Below are 27238 nucleotides of genomic sequence, written 5' to 3' on the forward strand. Positions count from 1 at the left end.
CTTCCGAAGCGCGTCAATGACTTGCCATGTTTGGAGCTAGGTTTGACTATGGGTTATTTACATAATTAGTCGTGGATCTACCTTATTTGGACCCAGGTTTGAATATGGGTTATTCGCGCCTAAGCCCAAGTTCAAACTTGGGTCAACCACATACAAATAACTTTCTATCCACGCCTTTGGTGATGTTTTAAAGCCCATTGATAAATTGGTCAGCTTGATAAACCTCCTAAAGAAAATATATGGATATAAAGACCCGATCTTAAACGCACCCTCACATTTTCCTACGAATTATACTATGTAATACGTATGTAGCATCACAAATTCTCATTGACCAATCGTTGGTTGCGCAGTGGTAGCATGGAGTTGCGCTTAGTAGGGAGGTCTGCGGATCGATCCCCCACAACTGCAATTGGGAGGGGTTTAAATACCGTAATCCTTGGACACGTCCCGAAATCCAGATTAGTCGGCTCAATGTGGTTCGGATTACCGGATGGTTTAGACAAAAAAAAAAACAAATTCTCATTGAAAACGGACACTATCTATCAGAAGCTGAAGATGGATAGTGCAAGTGGAGAAAAAATGGATACCTCCACTTGGCCTCCCGCACTATCCGTTTTTGTGACGGATAGTAGCCATCTTCAATAAGACGGACCGATGTAGCATAAATAGGTGTTTCATACAACATCAAGAAGTGTTTTAAGGCAACCTTCGTCCGCCGGAACCACCCTCCCGTTGACAATTGTAATACACGGCAGCAACCGGCAAACCAAGATTGTAGAGCTCCGCGAAGTTCCTAGTGTTGAAGTTTTGACGCCATTCCGGAGAATACACAGTTTGCCGACCAAGTTGCCGGAATAACACAAATATGAATCGGTGTATTCCGGCTGATGGCCTCGGGCTCTCATAGCCAAATTCTTGTTTGCCTACACACATATAGCACCAATATTAGTACAAAATGACTAAGTCTTGGTCTCAAAACATGTTCCAACATTAAGGATAATATACAAGACATGATAAAAATGCGGGCCAACGATGATGATGATGATGATGATGATGATTAGTATGTGGAGTCATAGATATCTTTCGTTACTTATTGGATTGGGTTTTGCACGATCCTAAATCAATCCGATTACTTATTGGATCACCGTCCATATCCAAATCGGATCGATGATCCAATAAGTACATACTCCCTTCAATCCAATCCAAACTACTCACTTGCTTTTGGGTGGTCTTCGATGCGACACTTTGACCGCGTTTTTCTTCCTTTGTATATAATTTTTTTTACAAAAAAAATATAATTTATGAAAGATATTTTCATAATACAACTAAATATGTAAATTTTATCGTTCAAAGTTTTACATTTTTCTGTGGATTATAAAGCAAATGGGTAGTTTGGATTGGATTGGATTGGAGGGAGTATTACGATATAAAACATAAAAGTATATTTCCTAGTTTTTCAAAATTTTGAGCCATGATAAATGCAACAGTTAAATACATATCCATATCCATACTCTCATATCGAGCTCGAGTTACATACGTATAAGTTATAACTCGCCGGATATTTAAACTACAAATTTATAAAACTTGGCATAAACAATGTTTATATGAGTTTTACTTAAAAGGACTCACCGAATGTTGCATCTGTAGTCCCAGGAATATCAGTCACCAACCTTGAAACCACACGAACAATAGTACCATTTAGCAGACACACAATATCGAACAGCCGATGTCGCACGTAGGTTACTGAATTAATACGTTACCATGCAAGCATAAATCATCAAGTTGACTTACAGAAAAAACAACAAAATTACCATTAAGTGGAAATATTTCTAGTAAACAACAAACGGATCGAGCGGGTCAGGTTGCGAGTCGGGTTAGGTCGAATACGGGTCATGTTAGGATTGGAATACGAGTCAGAAAATAATTTATAACACCCTTTTTTTACGATTTTTTAAATAAAAAAATTATTTTTTGAAAAAGTAACATATATTTAAAATTAATATTTTAATCATCCCCCTTAAACTAAAACAATAAGAAAACTAAAAATTTTCCCGCCTAAATGCTTTTAACTAGAAATTGGGCCTAACTTTATCTAGATATGTATTGGACCTAATATATGGTCTTTATGTGTCAAAGTATCTTATCAAGCACCGCAGCTTTTATAGTTGGGCCAAATTTATTTTATTCATTATTTTCTCATTAGTCAAATATATGTATTTTAAATGTCGTAAATTTTCTATTCAAAACATATGCATATTTTACTCATATTATTAAAATCAGTGTGTGTTTTTCACTTTTTTATTCTTTAAATTTTTTTACTCCGTTTAAATTGTTATTCTGTATGTTGTAACAAAAATTACAAAAATAGTTATATGCTTCAAATGCGTAAAAATAAGCATAAGTTTTTGTAATTAAACTAACAATTTTCTTTTTTTAATCATAAACTTATTCTGAGTAAAAATGTAAAATTCGTTCTATATTAATTCTTAGTATTTTTACACATTAACAATTGTAGATAATTACAAATAAAATTCAAAGTTCATTTATATATAATTATTATTAGCTCTAATTGTTAGGTTCTCTACACATGACATTCTAAAATACCGTGCATTCGCTCGGGCAATATACTAGTATTTAATATTACATTAGTTATATTGACATAGTATAAAATAAAGTTTTTTAATAATAATTTTATTATTAAATATTAAAAAACGTTTTATAAAGTTGATTTTTTAATTGTGTTAAGTACTAAAAATAATAATTTTTTAAACTATTACAAATATAATATATAAATATTACTATTTTAATAAAAAAAAATTAAAACGGGTCGATCCATTTGGGTCAGGTTCCGACCCTAAAATATCGGGTTATTTTGGGTTCGGATCAAACGGGTCACCGGGTCAAAATTTTCAGCTCTTGGCCTTGAAAAAACGGGCCAGGTCAGATTTGAAAGGTCTAGTTTCTGGGTTCTATAATAATTCTATTACTACAAGGATTTGACGGTAATAAAGGAGTCAAGATCCTCTCCATTTCCTAAAAAGAAATGGAGAAGCCATTACCTATCAACGGACCGGATTGCATTTTGTTAATATCAAACGGTTCACGATTTATGCAAGAAAAGAAAGGTTTAATAGGGTATAGAGGAGAAAATATTATTAAATGGTTTGTGGGAGGAAATGGAGAGAAAGAAATAGAGAGGATATTAATTGGTAATAAAGCATGCATTATGAAAGCTAAGAAAAGCTCACACTTTAATTTGCAAGGATTGCAAATTATGGCCAAGCCTAAAAGATGTACGGAGTAATGGAGTACTAGTTATCTTTCATTACCATTGTCGTCTTGTGGAGCGACTGGGGGCTACAGGTGCGGAGTTCTTAATCAACAATGAAAAAGTTACAACTTTTATTTAAATATTCGATTTTTTTAGTTAAGTTTATTTCATTAGTAATTCACCCCTTATTTCAAATTTCGCCACCTTGAAGATAAATTCCGGCTACGCCACTGACTACCATTGCCCAGTCAAATAATTTTCATATTTTTTTCGGAACTCACCAGTGCAAATACTCCCTTAGAGTAGGATCACATGGGCTTGGAGCATCTGGATCCACCATCACCTGCATAATACATGTACCAACAAAGAACTTATCTTAGTTTCCGGGCGACAACTCGAGTTTCGCAATCAAGCGGTGTTAGTCCAGTGGTATCCGGGTTAAACTTTGAAGCTTGCAGAAATGCAGGAGTTGAGAGGTCTCGGGTTCGACTACGAGCTGGGGCGATGATCACTTGGCCACTGCAGCCCCCGAAAGGGGTGGCTTACATGGTCCATGTGGTGGTGCGGGAATGCATGGGCCCGGGGGGATTCAACCCTTCGTCATCAAAAAAAAAAAAAAAAAAAAGACTTGACCAAAGCAGGCACTAATGCAGTGTCATGGTGGTGGTCGGCTGGTCGCAATCCCAACACTTAGTATCATGGAATTAGTGGACCAAGCAGACTGAATAGTGTTTTCATTACTCAAGACATCAGCTGCTTCAGATGACGAGGTAAGAAAGATCAAATGTACATAAACTAGTTTTACATGAACTATAATACAAAAATCCGTCCTAGCATGCATTGAAATACGAAATTTCATAATGAAGGAAACATAACCAGTACGGTAAATTAAATCATTTAATTTTATCCCATAATAAACCATTGAATAATACTTCATACCCGAAACAACAAGACGTATACATATGACATATGACCCGATGACGCAGTAGTCGAAATTTTACATGGGTAAGACGGAAATTGGACTTACCAAAGTGTAGAAAGTCCTAAGATCATTACCACCAACTTCAACCCTAGGTTGGTTAACAACTTGAGAAGGCCTAAACTCACTACCATTGTTAACCTCCCTACCATTATAATTTACCCTAAGATCAACAATCCCATTAAAGGGATCTAAAACATCCCCAATAACTCTACCTACCACTAGTGGATCTCTTGATGATAATCTAGCCATGATGGAAAAAAAAGTCAAGATTTCTATTTATAGAAAGTGGCTAAGGAACCCAAATTAAGAAATGTTGTGTTTTTGGCAAAAACAAGTTAACCCTAGTAAAGCTTTATATAGACAAAGAATAAGTGAACTCTAGAAGAATACACCATCTTGTTTTGCATCTTATGTCTGTCCCTTCTTATTTTCAATGCTTAACTTTTCCTTAGGATCAAACAGTGAGGGGGCCACTTGATGTCAAAGCATATATATTAGCTAGTGGGTTGCTAACAAGGAAACTTTGCCTTGGTCTCCGTCTCGGTTATTTGTTTCGTAATTTTTTATTCTGTGTAAGCGAATGGATATTTTAATCAAAGGTAAATAAATGATTGAAACAGACGGAATCAGGAATATATATGTCTTATGTAGAGAAGGAAATGTTAGAACAAATATCTTCTCCTTTGAATAAATATCCTGTAACAAACTTGACCAAGTCGTTTTCATTTGACCAAGTGGTGTATAGGTAATGATAGAACAAATATCTTCTCCTTTGAATAAATATCCTGTAACAAACTTCTTCAATTGTAACAGAATTTCATCCCCATTGTATATATAGGTCATCTACCTCACATTGTAACTTATGCAATTCATTCTCTCAATAATAAAATTGCACTTTTATTTAGTCTTGTCTTACATTAAAATTCTCTTTAATTCGATCTGTTACTTCCGTTGCTATTGTCGAAGCTTCTACAGCATCAACAATGGCTTCCAATGGAGTTTTTCAGGTTATATCCATGTTGCTCGGACTCGGTTACAAGTATCCGACACGGGTACGCGTTCAAATGTCGGATTCATCTAATTTATTAAAAAAAATCATATGTAGGGTTTAAAATGAAGTGTCCGAGTGTGCAGTGTCCGATACGGGTACGTGAGGTAATATTGAAGAGTCCGAGCAACATAGGATTATATGACTGGTATGAAATAAATCAGAGAGTGTGTGTTCGAGCCTTGAGATTACAACTCACAAAGAAGAGCTTTACCGCTCTAATGGTCCTACCTGGCTCAAATCCGGCTAAACTGGATGGTTTATACCAAAAAAAAAAAAAAAAAAATATTAACTCGTGATCATCAGCTTCATAAAATAAATAAACAAAACGTGCAGTCAATTTTCAAGCATGATAATAAGATGGGATTTGAATTATTCTACACTCCTATTCACAAAGATTTATGAATATGTGAGAAATAAATGAAAAAACCAAAATATTTGTAATTAAAAAAATCTTTTACAAATATACTCCATATGTTTAGAAAAATTGATTAATACAGTATATAGTATATACTCCCTCCATACCACACCAATGGTAACATGGACCCACTTTTTGTGAGGAGAAAAGTGGGTTCATGTTACCATTGGTGTGGTATGGAGGGAGTACAACATACGGAGTACATATAAAAAGGTGCAATCAATGTGTCAACTCCAAAACCACTTAAAGTCAAATAGCTAAGTCTTTTGTGAATAAGAAAGTGAAAAAAAAAAAATTACGCATCTGAGGTAGTACCTCAGACCTTGACCACCTTGTAGTTTTTGAGCATATACATTAATACACATTTTTTCTGAGCATATTACCATTTTGACTAGACCTTTTCATACAAAAAAGGTATCGAGGTAAAAGTAAAATGGTGATGATCTATTTAAATGGTATCGTGGTAACATTGTAACAATTTTTGGGTTATTCCAACATTTACCAGCCATTTGAATAATAAGTGCGACCAGATCCATGCCTTGTTAATTTAGCCTGAACTTTCCACTCTAAGATATTTTCAGCCTACAAACGTCAAGTGTCCTGATAATCTAGTGAATGTAGGCAACAGGAGAGATCATGATCTTTGAACAGTGAGTATACACACTTACTCCCTCCAGTTCGCTAATTTGTTAAACTTTTTTATAATTTTTGAGGGTTATTATAATCAAAGGTAAATAAATGATTGAGACAGAGGGAGTACATACATTCACGCGCATGGGAGCTGTTCCTAGACAATACTCTATTCATCTAATATGCTGTATTCCGTATATTTGATAATATAAGAGAGAATATAATAAATATCGCAAGTCCGTAGATGTTAGACAATCGACTCGTCCTTATAGGATAGATAGAGAACAACAAACATTGAACACTGAATGACCAAGTCTCTAAACTATGGTCAACTAGCTACTCTAAGTCCTTAACTTATCTTCCGAGTGGTCCTACAAGAGAAAAGGACAATAAGATATTAAATGTATGGTTATAGAGTGTTTCGCCTCCTTTTTCAAGCTGTTACTTTTATAATCATGTTGCATGCTAAAAGATACAAAGTTCAAAATATTGCTAGCTATGTTAGTCGTACTCGTTTACAAAGATTTGATACTTCAAATGAGATTTGCAGATATCATACCCATGTCTGAGGGTCAAGTATTGGACATGGGTATGCGAGGAAATAAGAAGAGCGAAAGTAATATAAATTGCTGTATTGAGTTACCAGTAAGTTGTTGCTTGAAGATCTGAGTACTTGTGCTCAAAATCCACGAGAAGATCGCACCAACGTAGATTAGATATCAACCTGTAAACACAAACAGAGCACAAAACATTATTCCAGATTCCCTTGTTTGATCTACTTCTATGGAAAATGGAAAGGCACCACATCATACTGGTACAAAATACAGTCTGCATAAATAATTCGAACAAATATTTTATCACTGGAACTGAGGAGAGTCATCTACTAGAAATACCACAGAAGCGCAGATCACTACACAACATAGTTGGAATTCCCTTTAATTTGCAGAGATAAACAGTTGCCCTGTAATAACTGTCATTCACTAAATGAGACATGAGATATAAAGATCAAACTAAATGTAGATTTTTGGCTTCCTGGCAAAGAGATGAAAGGCAGGATGCAACATTTTAATCAGCTCGGCTTTAAAGCAAGCGTTTCAATATAAGAGCAAATAATAGTTGTAGTTGTACTAAGGTAGCTATGCGAAATAAAGGAAAGAGCTGCTTCAACGACTCTAGTTTTCTGTCAGAAAAAGTTGTCATTTAGCATTCGGCCTCAGAGTGTCAGAATTTGAATGATGTCAATTCGATACTTGGATATGTACCCAATTTTGACACTGGTATGGCCATACCCCTTACCAGAATCGGAGTATAGTTGGAAGGCATGTCTGTTTGCACCAGTTTGAAATTCATCCCACAGTTTACCAACTGGCAAAAGATCAAGGTTCTTAATACAGAAGGTTTCCTTCTCATTTTCAAGTGTACAAGCCATATCTAGAATACTGAAACTCAATTTAAATTCTAATACCATATGGAATTTTTAATAAAATTACTCTGTTTTGTATTCACAAAGAGAAAGATATATTCAGTTCATAGGTAGACTTAGTTTCTCAAAAGGTGCTAGGTACGCAGCGGTGACCAGCGGCCATTACAACCATGTGCAACGTATGAGGCAAAGCGATGCGCCATATAAGTACAAGGAAAACTGTTTTTGTAAGACCATGCCCAAGCAAGGTCACCAACTGGGTCGTGACCTTGTTGGGTCATGCTAATGACGGTAGTTAAGGAATATTAAGGTGATAATTTGGTGACCTTGAATAACTCAGGGTCAATTGGTGACCTTGAATAACTCAGGGTCAATTGGTGACCTTGAGTTGAGTAGGTGACCCGGTAGGTGGCACTCTCCCATTGACTGGAAACAAAAAAAAGTACAACCGTCAAAATAAAGGGAAGGTGACCTTTGGTTGAGTATGGTGACCAATAAGTGGCAGTCTCTCATTGACTGGAAAGTGGAAAATAATTGGGTTGCTGATCTAGGTCGTAACCTTCTGCTTGGGAAGATAAAAGTGGGTCGAGATAATTAAGGTGTGATTAAGAGGAAAAATATTGGTGACCCGATTATCTCGACCTTCTGCTTGGGGATAGTCTAAGTGAATTGTGTTATCATGAGTTGGTCTTGCTTAAGACGGGTCGAATCTTAAGACGGGTAGTTACACTCATAAAACAAATAGGGGGGACAAGGTGGGGGCACCCCCATGTGCCTCCCACTATCCTCTATTTGGGCATTTTGTCTCACAAAATGGTATCCGTCTCTTATTAAAGACGGATAGTGCCCGTCTTTAGTAAGAATTTGTGTATAAAGAGAAAGAGTCAAAAGGAGAAGCATAATAAAAAATTTTGAAATTGATTTAAAAAAAAAAAAGAGAAAATATTGGAGTTTTGCCTATTCATTTAGTAAATAGGGGATAATGTACATGATACCATTTCCCCTAATAACTCCTAATAAAATAGGCTTTTGAGCGATGTCTTTACACTCAATATCGTGCCATGGTCGATATTTTTATTATGATTTTGTAACTCCTAATAAAATTAGCTTTTGAGCAATGTCTTTACACCCAATATCGTGCCATGGTCGTCATGGTCGACACTTTTATTATGATTTGGTGACAGTATGTTAGGTTTAGAACTTTTATTATGATTTGGTGACAGTATGTTAGGTTTAGATATACATGATCATGTTACGAGACATGATATAACCGAATATACTATAGATCACAATAAGAGGGCGTTTGGTTGAGGGCCCTCAAGAAAGGGAACTCTTTTTTGTTGTTTGTTTACCATATTTTTTCATTCCCTTTTACCCTTCATTACCCCAAACTCATCTACATCTTTTTCCCTCACCCCTAAGCATAGGCGAATCTACGGGGATGTAGTGGATGCACATGCATCCCCTAAATTTTGAAGTACTATGAGCAACACTCAGGAACCACTGGTATTTAGTTGGTGCAATGATTTGCGTTCCATCCTCTTTCCCCTTCCACCCAAGTTCAACTCCTACGAATAGCATATGTTTCTATTTTGTAGCTAGAAATTTGACATGGGGGTGCGGCCGAAAAATCAATAAATTATAAAACATCAAGATAGTTACATGTCTAATTAAGATTCCAGTAAGGGAGTTAAAATTTCAAGCGCTGATTCAAATTCCCCACCCCAATATTCTACTGCCCTTCCGACTCATTTGACACAGGAAACCAAAATTAATGGTAGAATATTTGTATACTCTATCATGATAAAAATTTGTATAATTGAAAACAATCCAAAAAACTTGTTACCAAATAGTATATTATATACTCCCTCCATTCAACTCCACACTACACATATACCCTTTTCATCCATTCAACTCCACACTACACCTTTCCTAAAAAGGAAATGAAAAAGACAATTTTATCCTAATTCCAACAACTTATTTACATCAAATGCCATTGTTGGCCCACTCTATTCCACCATAAAACCCCACATTTATATTTTTTTTAACATTTTTAACCCCACCATTCTTTTCCCTATGTACTTTTAAACGTTTTTTTAATCCGTTCATTAATACCCGTGCAAAAAGCATAAGTGTAGTGTGGAGTTGAATGGAGGGAGTACAAATTTATTTTAAATGCAATAATATATTTCGACAAGATAAATTTTTTTATCATTATATATTTATGATACATAAAAAGGATATTTGAAAACAAAACAAAACAAAAAAAATACAAACAAAAACAATAAACAATAGGTCTTGAATCTAAACTAACACGCACTAAGGGACTTCAAAAAATAAGTGATCCAAGAATGAACAACAAAAAATATAACTCAAGATTTGAACCGTAGACCACAAGTATGGAAAGTAAGCACACAACCATTGGAGCACATGAATGAATCATTCGGCACACTCAGCACACGAACTGTTAATATTACATAATGGGGGCCCGTAACGACGACACTGCCCTAAGGTAACTCATAACATTTCCCTCTTAATATTTTAACCACCATTTTGGTCCCTCACATCACTCATCCACCACCGCCAACTATCACACCCGACTCCAAATTGTCATACCCACCTCCCATCACCTTGATGTTGGTGCCGACGACACCACTAATTGGGGGAAGGGGTTTTAGAGGTGACGCTAGGAGTTCAACGGGTTGATCTTGGGGATCAACGAGAACAGAACAAGACGACGACGACGACGGTGGCCAAACACCATAGGGGCGTTTGGTTCATTAGCATGGAATGGAATGAAATGGATTGAAATTTGAATCCATAATTGTATAGGGTTCTAAATCCATTCCTTCATAAACTTGATTGGTTCATCTTAAAATTGTAAAGGGTGGAATGGAGTTTGATACCAATGGTAAAAGTTGGGCATGAGATTCTAGGGGGTTGAAATGGAGTTAGAATCCATTGGGTATCTAACTCCATTCCAAAACACTCCAACCAAACATTGGAATGGAGCAAATCCATTCCAAGAGAGTCAACCAAACACCCCCATATGTGTCGAAATAGCATACCCATCTCCCCTTTATGGAAAATGGACGATTTGGGAAAGGAGGGTAAAACCCATTATTATGGAAAATGGCTAAAAGGACTAGAAAATTAGCAAACATCAATAAAAGGAAGGAATGAGAAAATTTCATTGCTTTACTTTTTCTTGATATCTCATACCAAACACGCATTTATATCAAATTCATTCCATCATCAAATCTCCCTCCCTTAGGGTCTGTTTGGATAGGAGGATTTGGAGGGAAAGAGAGGGGAGGGAAAGGAAGGGATGATAAATCCTTTGTTTGGTTAGCAAAATGGAAGTGGAGGAATTTTGAGGGGAGGGAAAATGAATCCCTTCACTTTCCCCCTTCAAGCCAAATTATTTCCTCTCCAACAAAGGCAAGATTTGGAGGGAAAATAACCTCCTCCATTCTCCCTCCCCTTCCCTTCCATCCCTTTCTCTTCCCTCCTTCTCCCTCCCCTCCATTTCCCTCCACTTTTGCTATCCAAACACACCCTTAATCTAGAAAATCCGAATCCGGAGGTGGAGATGCTTTTTAAGGTAAGGGTGATTCTTCGTGGGATATTGGAGGGTGGTCGTTCTTTGCGGGTGAAGGATGGTTTTGTTGTTCGAAGGTGGTTTTTTCAAGTGATAAAAGAAAGGTCATTGGATGTCTCCTATGGGGAAAAGTGCTCTTAAGGGGCTGACGTCATTTCTCGGCATATAGAGATTGTTTCTAGCGGCGGGGGTTGTATTGCGAATGGAGGCAAAGTGGTTAACTAAGTTAGTTGTGGGTTGATGGGATTTAGAGAAGAAACATACACCTTTACAAAATTAAATCTAAAAAATTAATGAATAATAGGGTGTATTTAATACCCAGAATCAACATAATTTAACAAAAGATACATCTTTCCAATTAAACTTCATCATGGTATCACAACTTTTTGGCTCTTCACAAATTCTCATTGAAGACATGACATATCCGTCACAAGCTGAAGACGGATACCATTTTACCTCACAATGTACCCACTTTTTCTCTCTCTGCAACACTATTCATGTGGTCCCCTTTCTCCACTAACCCATTTTGTTACCATTTTATCTCACAAAATATCCGTCACAAATGGTAACCCGTCACAAGGGAGACCAATTGTTGGCTCTTAGGCTAAGCACGAACACAAAATCAGTTGCTTTTTAGCAAGCTTACAACAGCCACAAGAGAGAGAATAGAATTCCACTTAGCACTTTAACCTTTATAAAAAGAGGTCTCATTATTATGGAACATGCATCGAAGCATCCAATTAGAAGGAAAAGGAGCGTCACTTACTTTAAAATTAGCACAAATTCTTATTTACGACGGCCAAAACGTCTTAAATAAGAAACAGTTCCAATAGATAAATGGGACAAGAAAGCATAATGCTTGGGCAATGTCAGACTCTTGTCCCTTCTTTCTAAATGAGTGGTATCTGACCCGTTTTACAATTATGACAGATATGTTCATCTTAAGAGAGAGCAACTAAAAATTTAAAGAAAGTCGAACGTAGCCATACGCGAACTATCTAATCATAATTATCTACATGAAGTATTTGCAAATTATCTTTTACCTTTATGTGTGCAATTTAAGGGGTTGTGGATGGATAAAAGGCTCCAAGTTAAGAAAAATACGAATATATTGAAAATAGAGATGAGTTTGGTGGAGATGCGTATGTTTAGGTGGATGTGCGGCCATACAAGGAAAGATCGATTAAGGAATGAGGTGATTAAGGAAAAGGTAAAAGTGGCGCCAATAGAGGACAAGATTATGGCAAATCGACTAAGATGTTTTGGCCATGTGGGAAGGAGACCTATGGACTCACCCGTTAGGAGGGTGGAGACTTGGAGAACTGAAAGGTCCCTAGGGGTAGAGGGCGATCGAGACAGACATGGTTGAGAGTGATTGAGCACGATATGAGATTTCTGGGGTTTGAGGAGAGTATGGTGACGGAGAGGGCACAATGGAGGGAAAGGATACATGTGAATTTTTAGTACTTGATGTTATTTGACAGATTTAGTGTTTTTATTTAATTTTTTTTAAAAAAAAATTGTTCTTCTCTCCTTTACACACATTTTTACCAACCACTTAAATATTTTACTTGATTAACTTTTAAAGTATTCTGAATCCTTAAATTCTACTTCGGTTTTCAAAATCGTTTTAGCCTTTATTTTCGATTTAAATTTTAAGTTTTTATAAAAGATATCCGGAATTCGATTTAAAAACCTGTAAGTTTACCTTGACTTTGTATTATGTTTCGCTCCTTTTTTTCGCATTTTGAGGTGTGCGTTCACCCATAGACGGTTTTAAATGATGATTTATATCAGCCGACCCCAAATTATTTTGGAATTAAGGCTCTAATGTAGTTGTTGTTGTTGTATAGTGAAAATAGAGATAGATAATCGAGAAAGTGACCTCTCAAAAAAAAAGTTATAAAAATTGAGCAGAAGATATCCTCCTCGCCACTACGCTCGTCAGAATTTTCGTTATTGAGGAACTAACCATATTCTTCTTTAGCAATTACATTAATTTATTCCCTAATATCATGTGTTCGATCGGTTAGCAATTCACATATTTTCGAATAATTTTTCGAGTTTGGTTTATTTTGTCTAGACCTGGCAAAATTGGGCCGACCCAAATGACTTGACACTCGAACTTATGACCCGAGTTTGACCCGAAACCCTAATTGACCCAACCCATTATAACCCAACTCAAATATTTATTGTTAGAAACTGATTATTATCTATGAATAACTCGATAAAAGTTGAATCGAAAATAGCCCGAAATCGAAATAACCCGGCTCAACCCGAAATTGACCCGTCCAACCTGAACCTGTCCCGATTGACCCGTTTATCAAGTCGATGTCTACCCTTAGGCGTTACCTACGAATCCTGCCACTAAGACGATCATACGACAATTTGAATCGCTCCCTTAAGTATGGATCGTAGAATCTTACAATCCCACAATTCAAATTGCAATTCTAAAAACTATGGTGGGAATTAATTAAGGAGATGTTATTTCCTACATAATTTACTAAATCTTACAAACTTTTTCCAAACTATTCTGACATTACCTCTCGCATTTCTTACCCACAAACAACCTTAGATAGAGAGGAGATCACGTAACACCCCCACTCGACCAACCCCTCCCCTCCCCTCGCATTTCCCTCTCGGACACACCCAGGACAGATGCTCTCCCCTAAAGCCGCCGCTTTCATTGACGGTCGACCACCAACACCTACCAGAGACACCCCCTTCAATTACACAAACCCAAATTGTAAAAAAAAAAAAGGTAAATTTATAATAAAATGTAAAAATTACCGGTGATATGTACGAATTAAGGTCCGTAATTGTCAAACTATTAAGAATTTGATTAGGTATTGGGAGGAGGAGAAAACTTTTTTTAAAGAGCAAGGATAGTGGTGAAAAAAGAGAGGTAAATTTTGTGGAATATAATAAAAATATGTGTGGGATTTAGCACTTAGTCTAATGGTGTAGCTTAGGGACTTGCTTGCAATTTCTTAAAATTGCAAGCTAGTTGCTACACCATTGGAGATGGCCATGTAGAATGGTTTGTCTTAAGCAACTAGCTTAATGAAGCTAGTAGCTTGAATGAGCCCACTATCACAAATCAACCAATAGAAATTTAGCTAAATAAATTTAGGTTTGATTTATTCTTAATTTTTTATTTATTAAACAAAAACAAAGCTAAAAACTTTAGTTTACCATTGGAATGGTTTAAGGGTTGTAGCTTGAAATATGATGTGAAATTACGAAGCTTGAAAGTTATAGCTCACCATTGGACTTGCCCTTAAAAGCATCTCCAATGGTTTAGATTAAGGACTTGCTTGCAATTTTATAAAATTGTAAGCTAGTATATCTCAACCATTGGAGTTGTCCAAGTTGACTAGTTTTACTCAAATGGACTCACAAAATTTATGAGTTAGGGCAAGTCCAATAGTAAGCTAGTTGCAACTAACTTACCATTTCCACATCACATTTTAAGCTAGTTTACATTTGAGTTACCAATTCATTGCAATGGTTTACCTTAAATTCTAACTAGCTTGATCCCATGTTAATAAATAAAACTAGTTACCATTTCCACTTGCTCGGTCCCATTTGAGTTACCATTTCCACTTGCTTGATCCCATTTGAGTTACCATTTTTACTTGCTTGGTTTAATCTATCCTACATGTACCTGTCCAATGGTTTAGCCATTAGCTTACAATTTCTTAAAATTGTCTTAAGCCAAACCATTGGATTTGCTCTTAGTAGCTCCAACTAGTTTTAAACCCGTGCAAAATTGCACGGGTATGTATTTGGGCAAGAATTAATGTTTTTTGATGTATATTTGTTTTTGCATTTCTATTGTCCCTATCATTGTCACCTACCAATTTCGGTGTCTTGTGGTGATAGTTCGGATCGAGTTTTATATTCCAAGTACATATGCCGTTATTATTGTTTTTTGAAAAAAAAAAATTTGTACCCTGTACTTTTAAAAAATTATGTTATGATTTTGTGGTACAATAATATTAACAAAAATACATGTAATTCATTTTTGTAATTCATTTCCGTTGTATGTTCGATCCCGTATATAACTGTAATTCCTTCCTGAAATTATGTAATTTTATTGTGTAATTTTGTTTTAAAAATTATGTAATTTAATCACATTTACTCGCATTTGTAATTAATTAAGAATCGTTATGCATTTTCTTTACACGGAATGTATAAAATTTTATCATAATATTAATTCGAAGAAGTATTCCATAAGATGATTTTATATAATTTGTTGCGAGACGGAATTTATCGCATGTTTGAAAAGACGGATATCTTAATAAATAAATACGTTGCACACTCATGGGTCCCACCATAACCTGGATTTTCCAAAAAAGAAAAAAAAATGCATTTATGACGTGGCGCGTTGTACAATGAGTATTGTCTTCTGAATTTATATAGATAAGATTGGAGCTACTAGCTTAAATTGACCCACAAGATTAATGTAACCAATATCCATAGCAAAATAATGGTCATATTAATAAAGTTTTAATTTTTTTTTTGAAATTTGGAAATTAAATAAATAGAGAAAAGTGTTAAGTGGGCAAATTGGAGCAAATTGTAGTAGATACACAAACGAAAAATACTACACATCAATACATCATGAAACAAGATGCAATAATGCAAAGTCGATACCTAAATTCAAATGAATTGTTACGGGAAGCGTAAATATGGGGGTGTTGTTTTGATAAAAAAACATAAAAAGTAAAAATTTTCATGAATTACACTTTCTATGTTTTGGAGGAAGTTAACTTTTACAATCACATTAAATACAAGTTCATGGGAAAAGTTATTTCCTAAGTATTGTAAATTCGGTAAACCAAATAACTCCTAAATATCATTCTCCTTGTATATTCACCTCCTTTAAAATTTCTCAAGAAATATGAGAAAATAATATTCAAGTTATTCTTTTATCAAAGCATTTTTTTTATGCCGTACGACTGCATCTAATGAAATAAGTTTGATAATTTGTCTTTTTTATAAAATTAAAATTCAAAGGCGTCATTCAAAGTAAAATTCTCCATATGACATAGGCGCTGTTTGGTAAACGGCATATTGGCCAATTTTTAGCATATTCAAGGGTTTTAGCATGTTTGACCAATCAATATGCTAATTTTAGCGTTTGGTAAACAGCATATTAAAACGGCATATTTGGGGTCAATATGCTGTTTTACAATATGCTGCTTACCCCAGCATATTGGTTAGCATATTATAAAATAGGAAACTTTTCTCCATTTTACAAAGAAAACTAACAATCTACTAATAGTTATCTGCCAATTACCAAACACTCAAATTAATTCTGCTAATTATAATATGCTAGTCAAACCTTCTGATAAAATCTGTCATTTATAATCTGCTTTTGCAATCTGCTTATGCTGAAATTAATCCGCTGTTTACCAAACAGGGCCATATGGTAAAATGATTCTGGATATCCAACTTAAAGTTTTTTCTTTATTTCTTTTTGTCCGCTTGTGGAATGTGGATTATATGTTGCAGATTAGAATTCCTATCCATTATAAATTCACAATATATTGAGGGGTGTTTGGTTGGAACTTTTGGAAATAGATTGAAATGAATTCAATCTATTTTAGTGTTTGGTTGGAGGTTTTGGAATGAAGTTAGATATCCAATGGATTCTAACTTCATTACAACCCCTTGAAATCTCACATTCATTTATACACTCAAGTTTCTAATTTCATTCCATCTTATTACTACTACCCTATCCAAATTAAACCATACATATAAAAAAGTATGAAATTCTAACTTCATACCTCGATAATATTCTAATTTATTTCAATACTTTGAACCAAACAGCTACTTTCTAAAGTACCAAATATACCATTGTAGAACCAAATAATAATAGGTGGATGCAAAGATACCATTTTCCTACAATTCAATGGAATGGGGCACAACTAAAATATTGTTTGCTACGTGGGGCACTAAAATAAACGAAGAGTCACAACTAAAATATTGTTTGTTGTTTATATGCTCATTGCATCGCTTGAGCCTTTCCACGTGATGAGTCAGTTAATAGATCCTACAACCAGTTGTACCCAGTTGTATGCTCTAAAACCCGAGCTATATAATAAAGTTTTCGAGTTTTCCATACTTCTTTAAAAATCCCAAACTCCCCTTACTGTAGCTGTAACAGTAACACTTTCAATTCCTGACCATTTTGCCCTTCTCTATTTTTCCTCTTTATTTGCGTGTCACACTACTGCTTCTTCTACAACATTCACCTCTCTTTCATACTGTTCCTTTTTCCTGCTTGACTGCATGCCTAAATCGTCCCATTTAGTCCACCCATTCTCCGTCTTACTCTCTCTCACACTCATTTCCCTTTATCTAAATCCCCATTTCCTTTTTAGTTGGTATTGTTTTGAAGTGGTTGCTGAACGGAGGTCAGAGATCGGAGATAGGCGGTATGTTGTCTCTTTTTGCTTTTTAATTTTGTTTTCATTACTATCATGGCCTTTTGATTTGGGTATCGACATTTTCAATGCGTATATCATCTCTTTCTTTGCGTTGATGGTGTTGATATTTAGCTATTTTTTTAGAAGTTTGATCAATTAATTTTTGATGATATAGGTATGATCTTCAGTCGGTTGAATTGATTAGCTAGGGTTTTACGAATTTGTTTGGTGAGATGAAGTCGAGGATTTAATGACTATAATTTTGGCGCCTCCGATTACAACTTGGAGCTGCCGGTTCCGATGATGGTGCTGATACCCTCAATGGTCGTTCTTGTTGCTGGTTTTCAAGATTTTGGCCATTATCGTCACCAGGTAATTAATTCTTTTACTTTTAAGTTGCATGTCATTCGTCAATTACGCATTCCCTTTAATTTGCATTGATTTTCAACGGTACTTGGGTGCAACTGGTTATAAAATGATGCCTACTATGTGTATGCCCCTTTCTATACACTACCGACTTGCTTCCGCTTAGAATTCCACCAAATTGGATAAACGTTTTGCTTTTCCCTATGAATCATCGTGACTACTTATGTGTTAATTCCTGACTATAAGGCAAAACATATGACATGATTTTACACTTTTACTACGCAGTATTAACAATATCATTTCGCCTAACGAAATACATTTTGTTGTGACTTAGGAGTTGCGTTAATATAATTTTACTTCGCTTGACTTGCTTGTCCAGTATCGACTCTTGGTGTTGTTTTGGACATGGTTACAGACAGGTGGGCCTCTTCCATAGTTTTTTTTATCTTCATTTGATACTACCTCATGGATGCTAAGACGTAATGTACTCTCTTTCTATTATTTTTGTTGTTGAGCAAGAGCTTATTAACTCAAAAAATGTGCGTCGATCTTGTTGCTGAAGATGTTGATTCATTCAAATGATAGTTCGACATCCTCAGTCACATGTTGCTAATCTTGTCTGTTTTTAATAACAAGTTCTCGAGCTACTGAATACATTGACCATTACAGGACCAGCACCGCGTGTCATTTAGTGTTGCTGTCTCAAATATACAAGTAGGTTGAGATTTGTTTGCATTTCTTATTGTTGTATTTTTCAATGCATTGACATGTACAATTGTATATAATGATTTTGTGATCAATTACATGCAGTCTGGCTTCAATTTTCTTATCATTCCTTGCCTTGGATATGACTAGCTGTTGGTTTCAAATGTACAAGTATTGATGTTCATCTATTAAACATCACTTCGATCACACCCTTTCCTTAATTTTGAAATTTATGATTCTCTTCTTGTCAAAGTACTTTTTTTTTTATCGGGGAAGGCTACCCATAAAGATGTGAAAGACAGTTCAAATTAGCTTTTCATAGCATATTTTGGATACCGAATGTTTACGGCATTCTATTATGTCTCATGTGCGATACTGAGACTTTCTTATGTTAGACAGCTTATGAAGTTTTAATGCTCATTTTTGCTGTATAATCAATGTTCCAAATTCTCAGATCATAATTCTCTTCCTTCTGGTAAAGAGTCAGTGAAAATGTCATTGATGTGAGATTGGTTTTCATAACTCATCAAACTCCACTTGTATCTTAAGATTAGAGAAAAACGGTACCCTTCTTAAAAAAAACGCTGCTTATTATGGCACATGGTTTTCTTTTCTGCAGGTTGTTGTTTCTTCAGCAAGAGAAAGTTTGCCGCTCTTTAGTTTAGAAGCTTTAGTTCCATTTGGATGGGAGATTCCGCAATCAATCAATATCATTCAGGTACGAGTTCTCGTTATTTTTCATTTTATCTACTTATGTTGGCATTGTCATATAAGCTTTGACTTTAGAGTTTGCTGAAGTCATAGCTCATAAAGTTCCTGTTATTGGATACTGTAGTTTGATGATTAGTGAATACCATGATTCGGTATTGATTAAGTACCGGGCAAGGTTTACATGGTACTTCCTCCGTTCTTATATGATGTACCCATTTGTTGAGTATATGAGTGGAGTATTTTAATAAAATGGGTACATCATATGAGAATGGAGGAAATATTATTTTACGGCATACAAAGATTGACACTTTCAGTAGATGTTTGAGACATAAGTTAAAATTGTCAAAATTTATACTGCTATATATTTTGTATACCAATCTCTTTTTCTGCTTTTGCCGTGCAGCCCTCCCTTTTTGTGTTTTCTGGGAGTGACGGACTGGTAAGCATTGAGTACGGATTTCATTCTCATATCCTTAATTGTTAAGTCGGACATGGGTTCATGATCCCAAAACTGAAGAGTCGAAATAGCACAGAATTCGAGTCTTTTCTGGATATGGGCTCATGAGCTTTGGTTTCTTACTGAACTCCAAGCTTTACATGTGCATAGGCACAAAATCATTGAGCAAGAGCTCAAGAAGGTGCAGTAGCAGGAGATCCCTATATAAGGAACAATCCGAGGTTGTTGAACAATCTAAGATCCAAATATTAAAGGATTTGGAAAGTACTAAGTGACTAATTGAAGATCTAAAGCTTAATCTTGAAAGAGCACAGACCTAAGAGCATCAGGTAAAACATGATTTCGAGCTTAAAGGCAGAAGATGAATCCGAGAAGAAAGCCGAAGAAGCTGTCTTCGCATCTAAGAAGGCTGAGAAGACTGTAGAGAAGTTAACAATAGAGTTCATCTCAGGCAAGGAATCTTTAGAATCTGCCCATGCTGCACACTTGGAGGCAGAGGATCGTAGAATTTTAGCCGCTATGGCGAAGAAGCTAGATAGTTTTACTTGAGATAAAGATTTGAAGCAGGCGGAAGAGGATCTGGCCAATCTAAATATGCAAATTGAATCAGCTAAGGATCTGAAATTGAAGCTAAATGCAGCATCTAAGTTGCTTGCTGGTTTAAAAGTTGGGCTGCCAGATTATATGGAGTTAAAAATTCTCCAGGAAACGAAAAGTAATGGTTCCGAAGCACCTGTTTTCTTTTTTCTTATTTAGAAAAAAAATTCCTGCATTTTAAAGACGATTTTCCCCACCGCCACATTTAAGCATTTAATCAGTAAGCACATTTTTAACAGGGCAAAACGAGCATAGAAACACCTAAGAAATTTACCCACGGCCACATTTACGTATTAGTTGTCCAAAAATGGTTCACAATCTGATGTTGACGTTGCTCTGAAAGTTCTGAATTTCGCAATATATCATAAGCACTTGACAGACATGGAAGACCATGAGAAAGAGAGGGAGAGGGAGAGAATGATGGCAAGTTGGCAACAACAGCGAACGTGTGCGCCGCACTTGGTGTGACAACAATAGCTCAGCTGATGATGGAACGGCAACTGAATGGTATGTCACTTTGATGATGGTCCAAATACTTCTCCATCATATTTACCTCTGTGTTTTGTAATCTGGCACAAATGTATTGAAAACTGCGTGTAATTTACCAAATTCCTCTACAGAACTTTTTCGTAACTATGGATTACCTAACTACTCCTAAAGGAATATTTTTGTAAATGACATTGCGGTTTTAAAATAGTGCTTAGATAAAGCCACCTTACGTAAGTATCTGTCTCTTTTCCCAACCGTGCTGATATGTTCATATGTTGTATTTAAGAGAATTTAAGATGACCAGTACTTGAAATAACTATTTTAGCTGCTGTTGTTGCTAGCCAAGCCGTAATTACAGGCACCTTTTCTATCATTAAGCAATGCCAAGCTCTTGGATGTTTCTCTTGAGTGAAGATTGTTCAAATCTCTTCCCTCTAATGATACTATGCTTGGCCATCACTATTGGAATTACAGACACAAAGTGCATAAGCAATGCATCAGGTATGTTCTGGACTTCAACTACATCCTCCATCCATTTGGACTAACTACATTTCCATCTAACAAAAGTTTTGAGAAAGGGGCAAGTAATATGTAAACAGGAAGGGGAGAGTTAGTAAAAGCAGGGGAATGGACAGTGGAATCCATAGAGTTTTGAGAATGCATTTTGTCTTTTTTACCATCAAAATTTACCCGGACTGGAAATTCAGTGAATTGGTTAAAAACATATAAAAAGGAAACTGTAGTGAATCTAAGTGAATGGAAGGACTATCTAATTAAAGGACTTTAGATGCTCCTGAATGAATGGGAGTAGTTGTGATTGTATTCCTTACTCTTTTCATAAGGTTTGTTTATTTAATTATGAAATTTGGTAGGTCATAGATTTTCCTTTTATGGTTTTTGGAGAATTCATAAACCATATGGTTATATGGAAATGAGCCATATATTCTTATGGCGTGTTGGCCCTTGTCGTTCAGTTGTGTGTCAATTAATAGCTATATGTCTTGTTGCCAACCTATATAGTGCATAAAGGGGCATGCATAGGGGTAGGGGAAGGAAGTGAAGGAGGAAGAGGCTTTTTTAGCCAACTGTCATTGATTCATTTGGGAGCACTTTGAACAGTACTTTTTGTTATTCGAGACAGGTTTCATATTAATTTGTCGGTGGTCGTGTTTAGTTTTGCATATTTACCGCGGTGCATTGTAGATCAGTCACAACCAACTCATAGGTTGTTTCCCTGTTTTGATTTCCTATTTTTACCTTTCTTTTGAACCTTTTTCATGTCTGGCTGCCCAATTTATGCCTTCTGTTGTGAGTTGCCCTGTTGGTTTTTGTGCTTGTCGTCCTATTTTTTACCTTTGTTGTGAACCCGTGTAAAAGTACCTAATTTTTGGCTCCTTGCTGTTTGTCGCGGCTCTCTGTCAGGGGCGTTATTGGGGCCCTCTTACATTTCAGGACGCCCAGGTTGGAGACGCAGTCGCACCTATTATCGAGCAGGTACATCTATTACCTGTTGCATATTTTTTCATCGTTATACTGGTTTAGTTGGTTGTCATGTTTGGTCTAATGATTCCCCTGTTTAAAATTTATTTTCCTAGATGAAGGTTAATGATCACTTATAATTATGTAGCTAAAGCCATGAAAATTCCCAGAGCACATGCAGGCATATATCATATTTTAGCATAGTTATCCAAAATTTTGTTCAAAGAAAAGAACAATATTGTAGTTTGAATTAATTTGGAACTTTATATACATTTGATCAAGCCCTATGTAAATGAATGCTTTCAATGTCTCAGCTCATAGATTGGTTGTTTCATACATATGTTTTCGATCTTTTGGCACCATACAAAAGACAAGGAAATATTGGTATTTTTGGAGAGGCTGGCGTCAACAAGACTGTGCTTATTATGGAGCTGATCAACAATGTTGCCAAAGCTCAAGGTATGCCAGGCTAATGTCTGTTATCACTTATTTAGGTAGAAAAAAGTGTGCTTTGGTTTTTGTTTGTACTCTTTTCATGGTCAGGTATAACAAATCTGACATTTCAATTGTTCTAGCATACATCAGATCATAATACAAAGGGTAAAAGATGAGAACAATAGATGAACCCTAAGCGTCAAAAGTCATCTGATAATTTATTTCAGTACACTCAAATACGCCAAAGAACAAATCCTAAAGAAGTGAATAATTAGGGTTTTCATATGAATTAACCCTAATTTTCTTACTATATAATCATTAAATAGTGGCACAGGAGTTGTTATAATTTGCAAACTCTTGCTTAAAAAAAAGTCAACCTAAGTATAGCATTTTTCAATGCTGAAGCATTTTTAAGCTATTTGCGTGTAGTGTTGTGTAAAGCAATGCACGGTTGTTGTGATGAACAAGAGTTTGGTTTGCAACTTTGCAAGTATAACAAGTTTACCCTCCTGTGGTGATTTGCAGGCCCTCAACCCTATGTAATATCATAGGGTCAAAGGTTTAGCTGGTGTGTGGAAAATTGGAAATACTTGGAGAAATCATATTGCTCATGCATTTTGGTCATTAACTTCTCATTGCTTTGACTAAGGTATTTAGAAGTTATCTTTTTAGATCTTAGTTTATTTTGAATGGAAGAATCGTGATAGTTTGATTTAGTCTGTCAATTTTGGATCAGTTATGGAGTGCAACAAAGAAGAGACCCTTAGAGCAAAGGCTATTACTGAGAACAAAATGCAAAGCAAGGATTTTATGGGGGCACGTAAATTTGTTCTGAAGGCCCAATAACTTCACCCTGACGTTGAGAATATCTCTTGGTTACTTTCTGTATGTGATGTTCACTGCGCTGCAGAGAGTCAAATGTTTAGGAATGAGATGGTCTGGTATGACATTTTTCAAGTCGAACAATCTGCGGACAACATAATGATCAAGAAACAGTATCGGAAATTTGCTCTTGTTCACAATCCTGATAAAAATCAATTTGCTGGAGCTGAACCTGCCTTCAAATTGGTAGGAGAGGCGCAAAGAGTACTCCTAGATATGCAAAAACGGTCTTTTCATGATATGAAGCGTAGTACATCTTATAGACTTGGTATTCCACATCATCCACCTCAGCATGCAAGAAGTAATGTCGGTGTTGTGAGGCATACTAGGCCTCAGATCAATTTTCCGAGCAATCCTAATTCACATGTTAGGGCTTCTAATGTTCAACATCAAGGGAAAATGCCGCAGACTCAACCAGCTAAGTCCAAAGAAACGTTTCTTTGGACTTAGCTGGTTGAGTCTGCGGCATTTTCCCTTGATGTTGAACATTAGAAGCCCTAACATGTGACATGCACGCTTCGCTGTCAAAGTTGCAAGAAATCGTATAATTCACATGACATGCACGCTTCAAGGTCTGGTGCAACCATACATGTGTCTTCCCAGCAGGGCGTACCTTGCAAACCTACTGATAATCTAGGACCAGAGATAAAAAAAATGCTAAGCCTTCTTCTAATGTTGGCTTTCAGGCTGGCCAGAAAGGATCGAGGAAAGCGAATAGGAAAGCAGACGAGACATCTAAACTTCGGAGATCTAATGGCCAAAAAAGGAAGAAATGCTTTGAATACAGTGAGTTTGATGTGATCTTCTTTTGGTGATACTGTTTTATTCACGTTTGTGTTTGAATTGTTAAGGAATCAGTATTTACATAAATAAACAAACATAGATGACCTCTGCAAACAAATTCAAAGGATTTTCACGGACACATGTCAGCATCTCCTGATTCGTGTAGAGCTGGCAGAGTTCGTGGATGCTTTTTTCATGGGATGAGATCCATGTACAATAAAAAACAAAAGGAGTGAAACACATGTAAAAGGACGCCTGAATGCGTAAGCTCTTAAGGCCCTACGAGTTTTAGGACCTATACTATAAAGAGTAGAATCTCAAGTCGTGATGAAAGTAGAGCAGTTAAATGCTACTAAAATAATCAATTCTTATACTTTCAGTCCTAATTTACTCCATCAGTTCTTACCTGCTACTCATTTTACTTATTAATTTTAATTTCTGTTTCGTTTTTCCCGTTTATTCTTATACCTGGGTTTCGTGTGTGCAATTGCAGTTGTTGTTGAGGATATTGGAAATCGGGCTATAAATTCAAGACCTTCAAATCCATTTTCGGGCGAAAGTTATGGAAAAAAAAACATAGTGGTTTGAGGTGTGCACCTTTTCTGTATGTGTCTATTTTATTTCTGTTGATGATTTGATGGTATTTGGTATTTGAGCGTCTACTGGTGCAGTAGCTGGTGTTTGGTATTTGGTAAAAAAAGCTTCAGGTGTGTTTCTTCAAACCATTTTCAGTTTCAAAAAACTCAGTTACACATATGGAGGTAATGATTTGGTATGCGCTTTGAGAAAATAAGAAGACTTGCATTATTATATAGCACATTTCAAGGTCAAATATAGTCTCCATGTTGATTATTGTGTTTTTTCTTTCTATTTTTTCTTGGTGAAGCTTTGCATGTGGGGGTGCCCAAATTATGATCATGCTATTATTCCAATTTCTGGGTTATTTTTGGTGTTTTGCTTTTATGGTTGATGTGCTCTCCCTTATTTTGAGTAGTTTGGTAGGGTTGATCGAGTTGTGTGAAAGGTTGATCGAAGTGTAGTTTTCCTCCATAGGTGTTCCCAAAATATTGAAAACGTCTTACATTACATAAAGCTGTTATATAAACATGATTTATAGAGGTATTGTAGGACTACAAACTGTGGTGCCTGTGTTTGTGACACTATGGTACTGAGGTGCCTGGCTTTTGACATACAGACTTGTCTTTCTGTGGATATGTTGCAGGATTTTATGTTCCCATTTTTGTTGTTGATTTAGAGCCTTCAATCTTAACAGACATTAGTTTTGAACTTGAATTGGTGGCCTTGTAGTGGTTGGCGTTTCTAGGGTTTTCTCTTTGTCAGCAGCTGTTGCCTTTGGTGTATTGTTGGTGGATTCTTGGTTGAAGGCTGTTACTGCAGTTTCTTGTTCAGAATTGTCAGCCACGGTGGCTTGTTTGTCAGCTGATTAACATGTGTTTCTGTAGGCGGTGATTTTGGAGGGCCTTCCGTAGGTTCTAGAACTTTTTAAAGCACCCAGTGCAGTACGTTGTTCATTGAAAGCGTTGTGTTTGTCCTACTTCAGTTGCGAACGGGGAATCTGGAGTTGCGTTTTCAGCGCTTCAAATCTTGGCAAGTCCTCCTGCAGATTCGCTGTGATTATATTCGCGTGGATTATGTATGAAGGTTGTTTCCAGTTGGAGAATTAACGAAATTAACATATTAAGTGCCCTAACATTGTGAAATAATAGTGAAATATCGTGGTAAGGTATGATTTGCTAAACATGAGGCAGTAGTGAATCAATGGTTAGTTCATTTTCTTTTATTGAGCGTTCCAAATAGAGTGATAAAAATGATGCCTAGGACTCGCTTTAAAAGGTGGTTGTGTGAAATAGTGAAATACAGTGAGGGAGTATATAAAATATGTTGCTTGTTTGGGGTAGATTTGTTGGATCATTGATTATGGACATGATTTGGCCCTTGCGATTTATCTCAACACTTTCGAGTTTATTCATATTGTTGCTATGGAATATGGTATCGTTTTGGAGGAGGTATACGCATGTTACTACCATGTTTATTGTTGTTTTTTATTCATGTGTGATGGCGGTTTGATGCAAGAAATGCTATTTTACTCAGGCTATTGAATACTCACTCTCAGGCTCATACAGAATGGTGCTTCTAAGGTTGCCTTGTAGTAGTAATTTTATTAGTGCATTATGTTGTAGGTATCAGCCACCATTGTCACAGGGTCAAGAGCAACTATGTAATGCCTGCGACAATCATTCAACATTGCACTAGGCTGCTCGAATTGGATCAGTACCCGAAGTGGGTACTGAATTATCGGATTTTTATCTCGTTGTCTTCTTCAATGGCCCTTTTTGGGTTTCGTTTTTCACCCTATTTAGTATATCTATAATTTATCTGTAATCATCTGTAATTTTCTGATAGCACTAACCTTCTTAACTGGTTACTTAGTATTCTGTAAGATTGTAAGATGGTCCAATGTGATAACAGGCAACAAGCTACTTCGTATATTATTGTTTGGTTA

The 27238-nt window shown here is 36.0% G+C and overlaps 2 protein-coding genes and 1 long non-coding RNA gene across 8 annotated transcripts; 2 read left to right on the forward strand and 1 right to left on the reverse strand.

The window, feature by feature from the left end:
* Positions 1 to 626: 626 nt before the first annotated feature.
* LOC141622587 (protein VERNALIZATION 3-like) lies at positions 627 to 4502 on the reverse strand. The gene is made up of 4 exons (XM_074438611.1): positions 4299 to 4502; positions 3553 to 3614; positions 1630 to 1670; positions 627 to 923 (listed from the first exon to the last, which is right to left on the reverse strand). The coding sequence occupies exons 1-4, from the start codon at positions 4500 to 4502 to the stop codon at positions 697 to 699; spliced, it is 534 nt and encodes a 177-aa protein (XP_074294712.1). The 3' UTR covers positions 627 to 696.
* Positions 4503 to 17530: 13028 nt separating this feature from the next.
* LOC141619262 (ATP synthase subunit beta, chloroplastic-like) lies at positions 17531 to 24363 on the forward strand. Of its 5 annotated transcripts, XR_012531644.1 has the most exons (10): positions 17531 to 17819; positions 17986 to 18595; positions 19501 to 19599; positions 19996 to 20031; positions 20200 to 21153; positions 21422 to 21636; positions 22558 to 22629; positions 22929 to 23073; positions 23575 to 23698; positions 23786 to 24363. XR_012531644.1 is itself a non-coding variant. In XM_074436288.1 (9 exons), the coding sequence occupies exons 5-8, from the start codon at positions 21628 to 21630 to the stop codon at positions 23598 to 23600; spliced, it is 252 nt and encodes an 83-aa protein (XP_074292389.1). In that variant the 5' UTR covers positions 17531 to 17819; positions 17986 to 18595; positions 19501 to 19599; positions 19996 to 21153; positions 21422 to 21627; the 3' UTR covers positions 23601 to 23698; positions 23786 to 24363. The 5 variants fall into 5 exon arrangements, 3 of the variants coding, with proteins under 3 accessions (XP_074292389.1, XP_074292390.1, XP_074292391.1); XM_074436288.1 differs by having other exon boundaries at positions 19996 to 21153; XM_074436289.1 differs by having other exon boundaries at positions 17986 to 18182; positions 19996 to 21153.
* A 64-nt stretch (positions 24364 to 24427) lies between these two features.
* On the forward strand, positions 24428 to 27238 carry LOC141622595 (uncharacterized). Of its 2 annotated transcripts, none has more exons than XR_012533025.1 (4): positions 24428 to 24503; positions 24618 to 24717; positions 25208 to 25303; positions 26178 to 27238. It is a non-coding gene; the product is annotated as an uncharacterized LOC141622595 (long non-coding RNA). The 2 variants fall into 2 exon arrangements; XR_012533026.1 differs by having other exon boundaries at positions 26916 to 27238.

Source organism: Silene latifolia, chromosome X (assembly GCF_048544455.1).
Source record: "Silene latifolia isolate original U9 population chromosome X, ASM4854445v1, whole genome shotgun sequence".
Classification (NCBI taxonomy): domain Eukaryota; kingdom Viridiplantae; phylum Streptophyta; class Magnoliopsida; order Caryophyllales; family Caryophyllaceae; genus Silene; species Silene latifolia.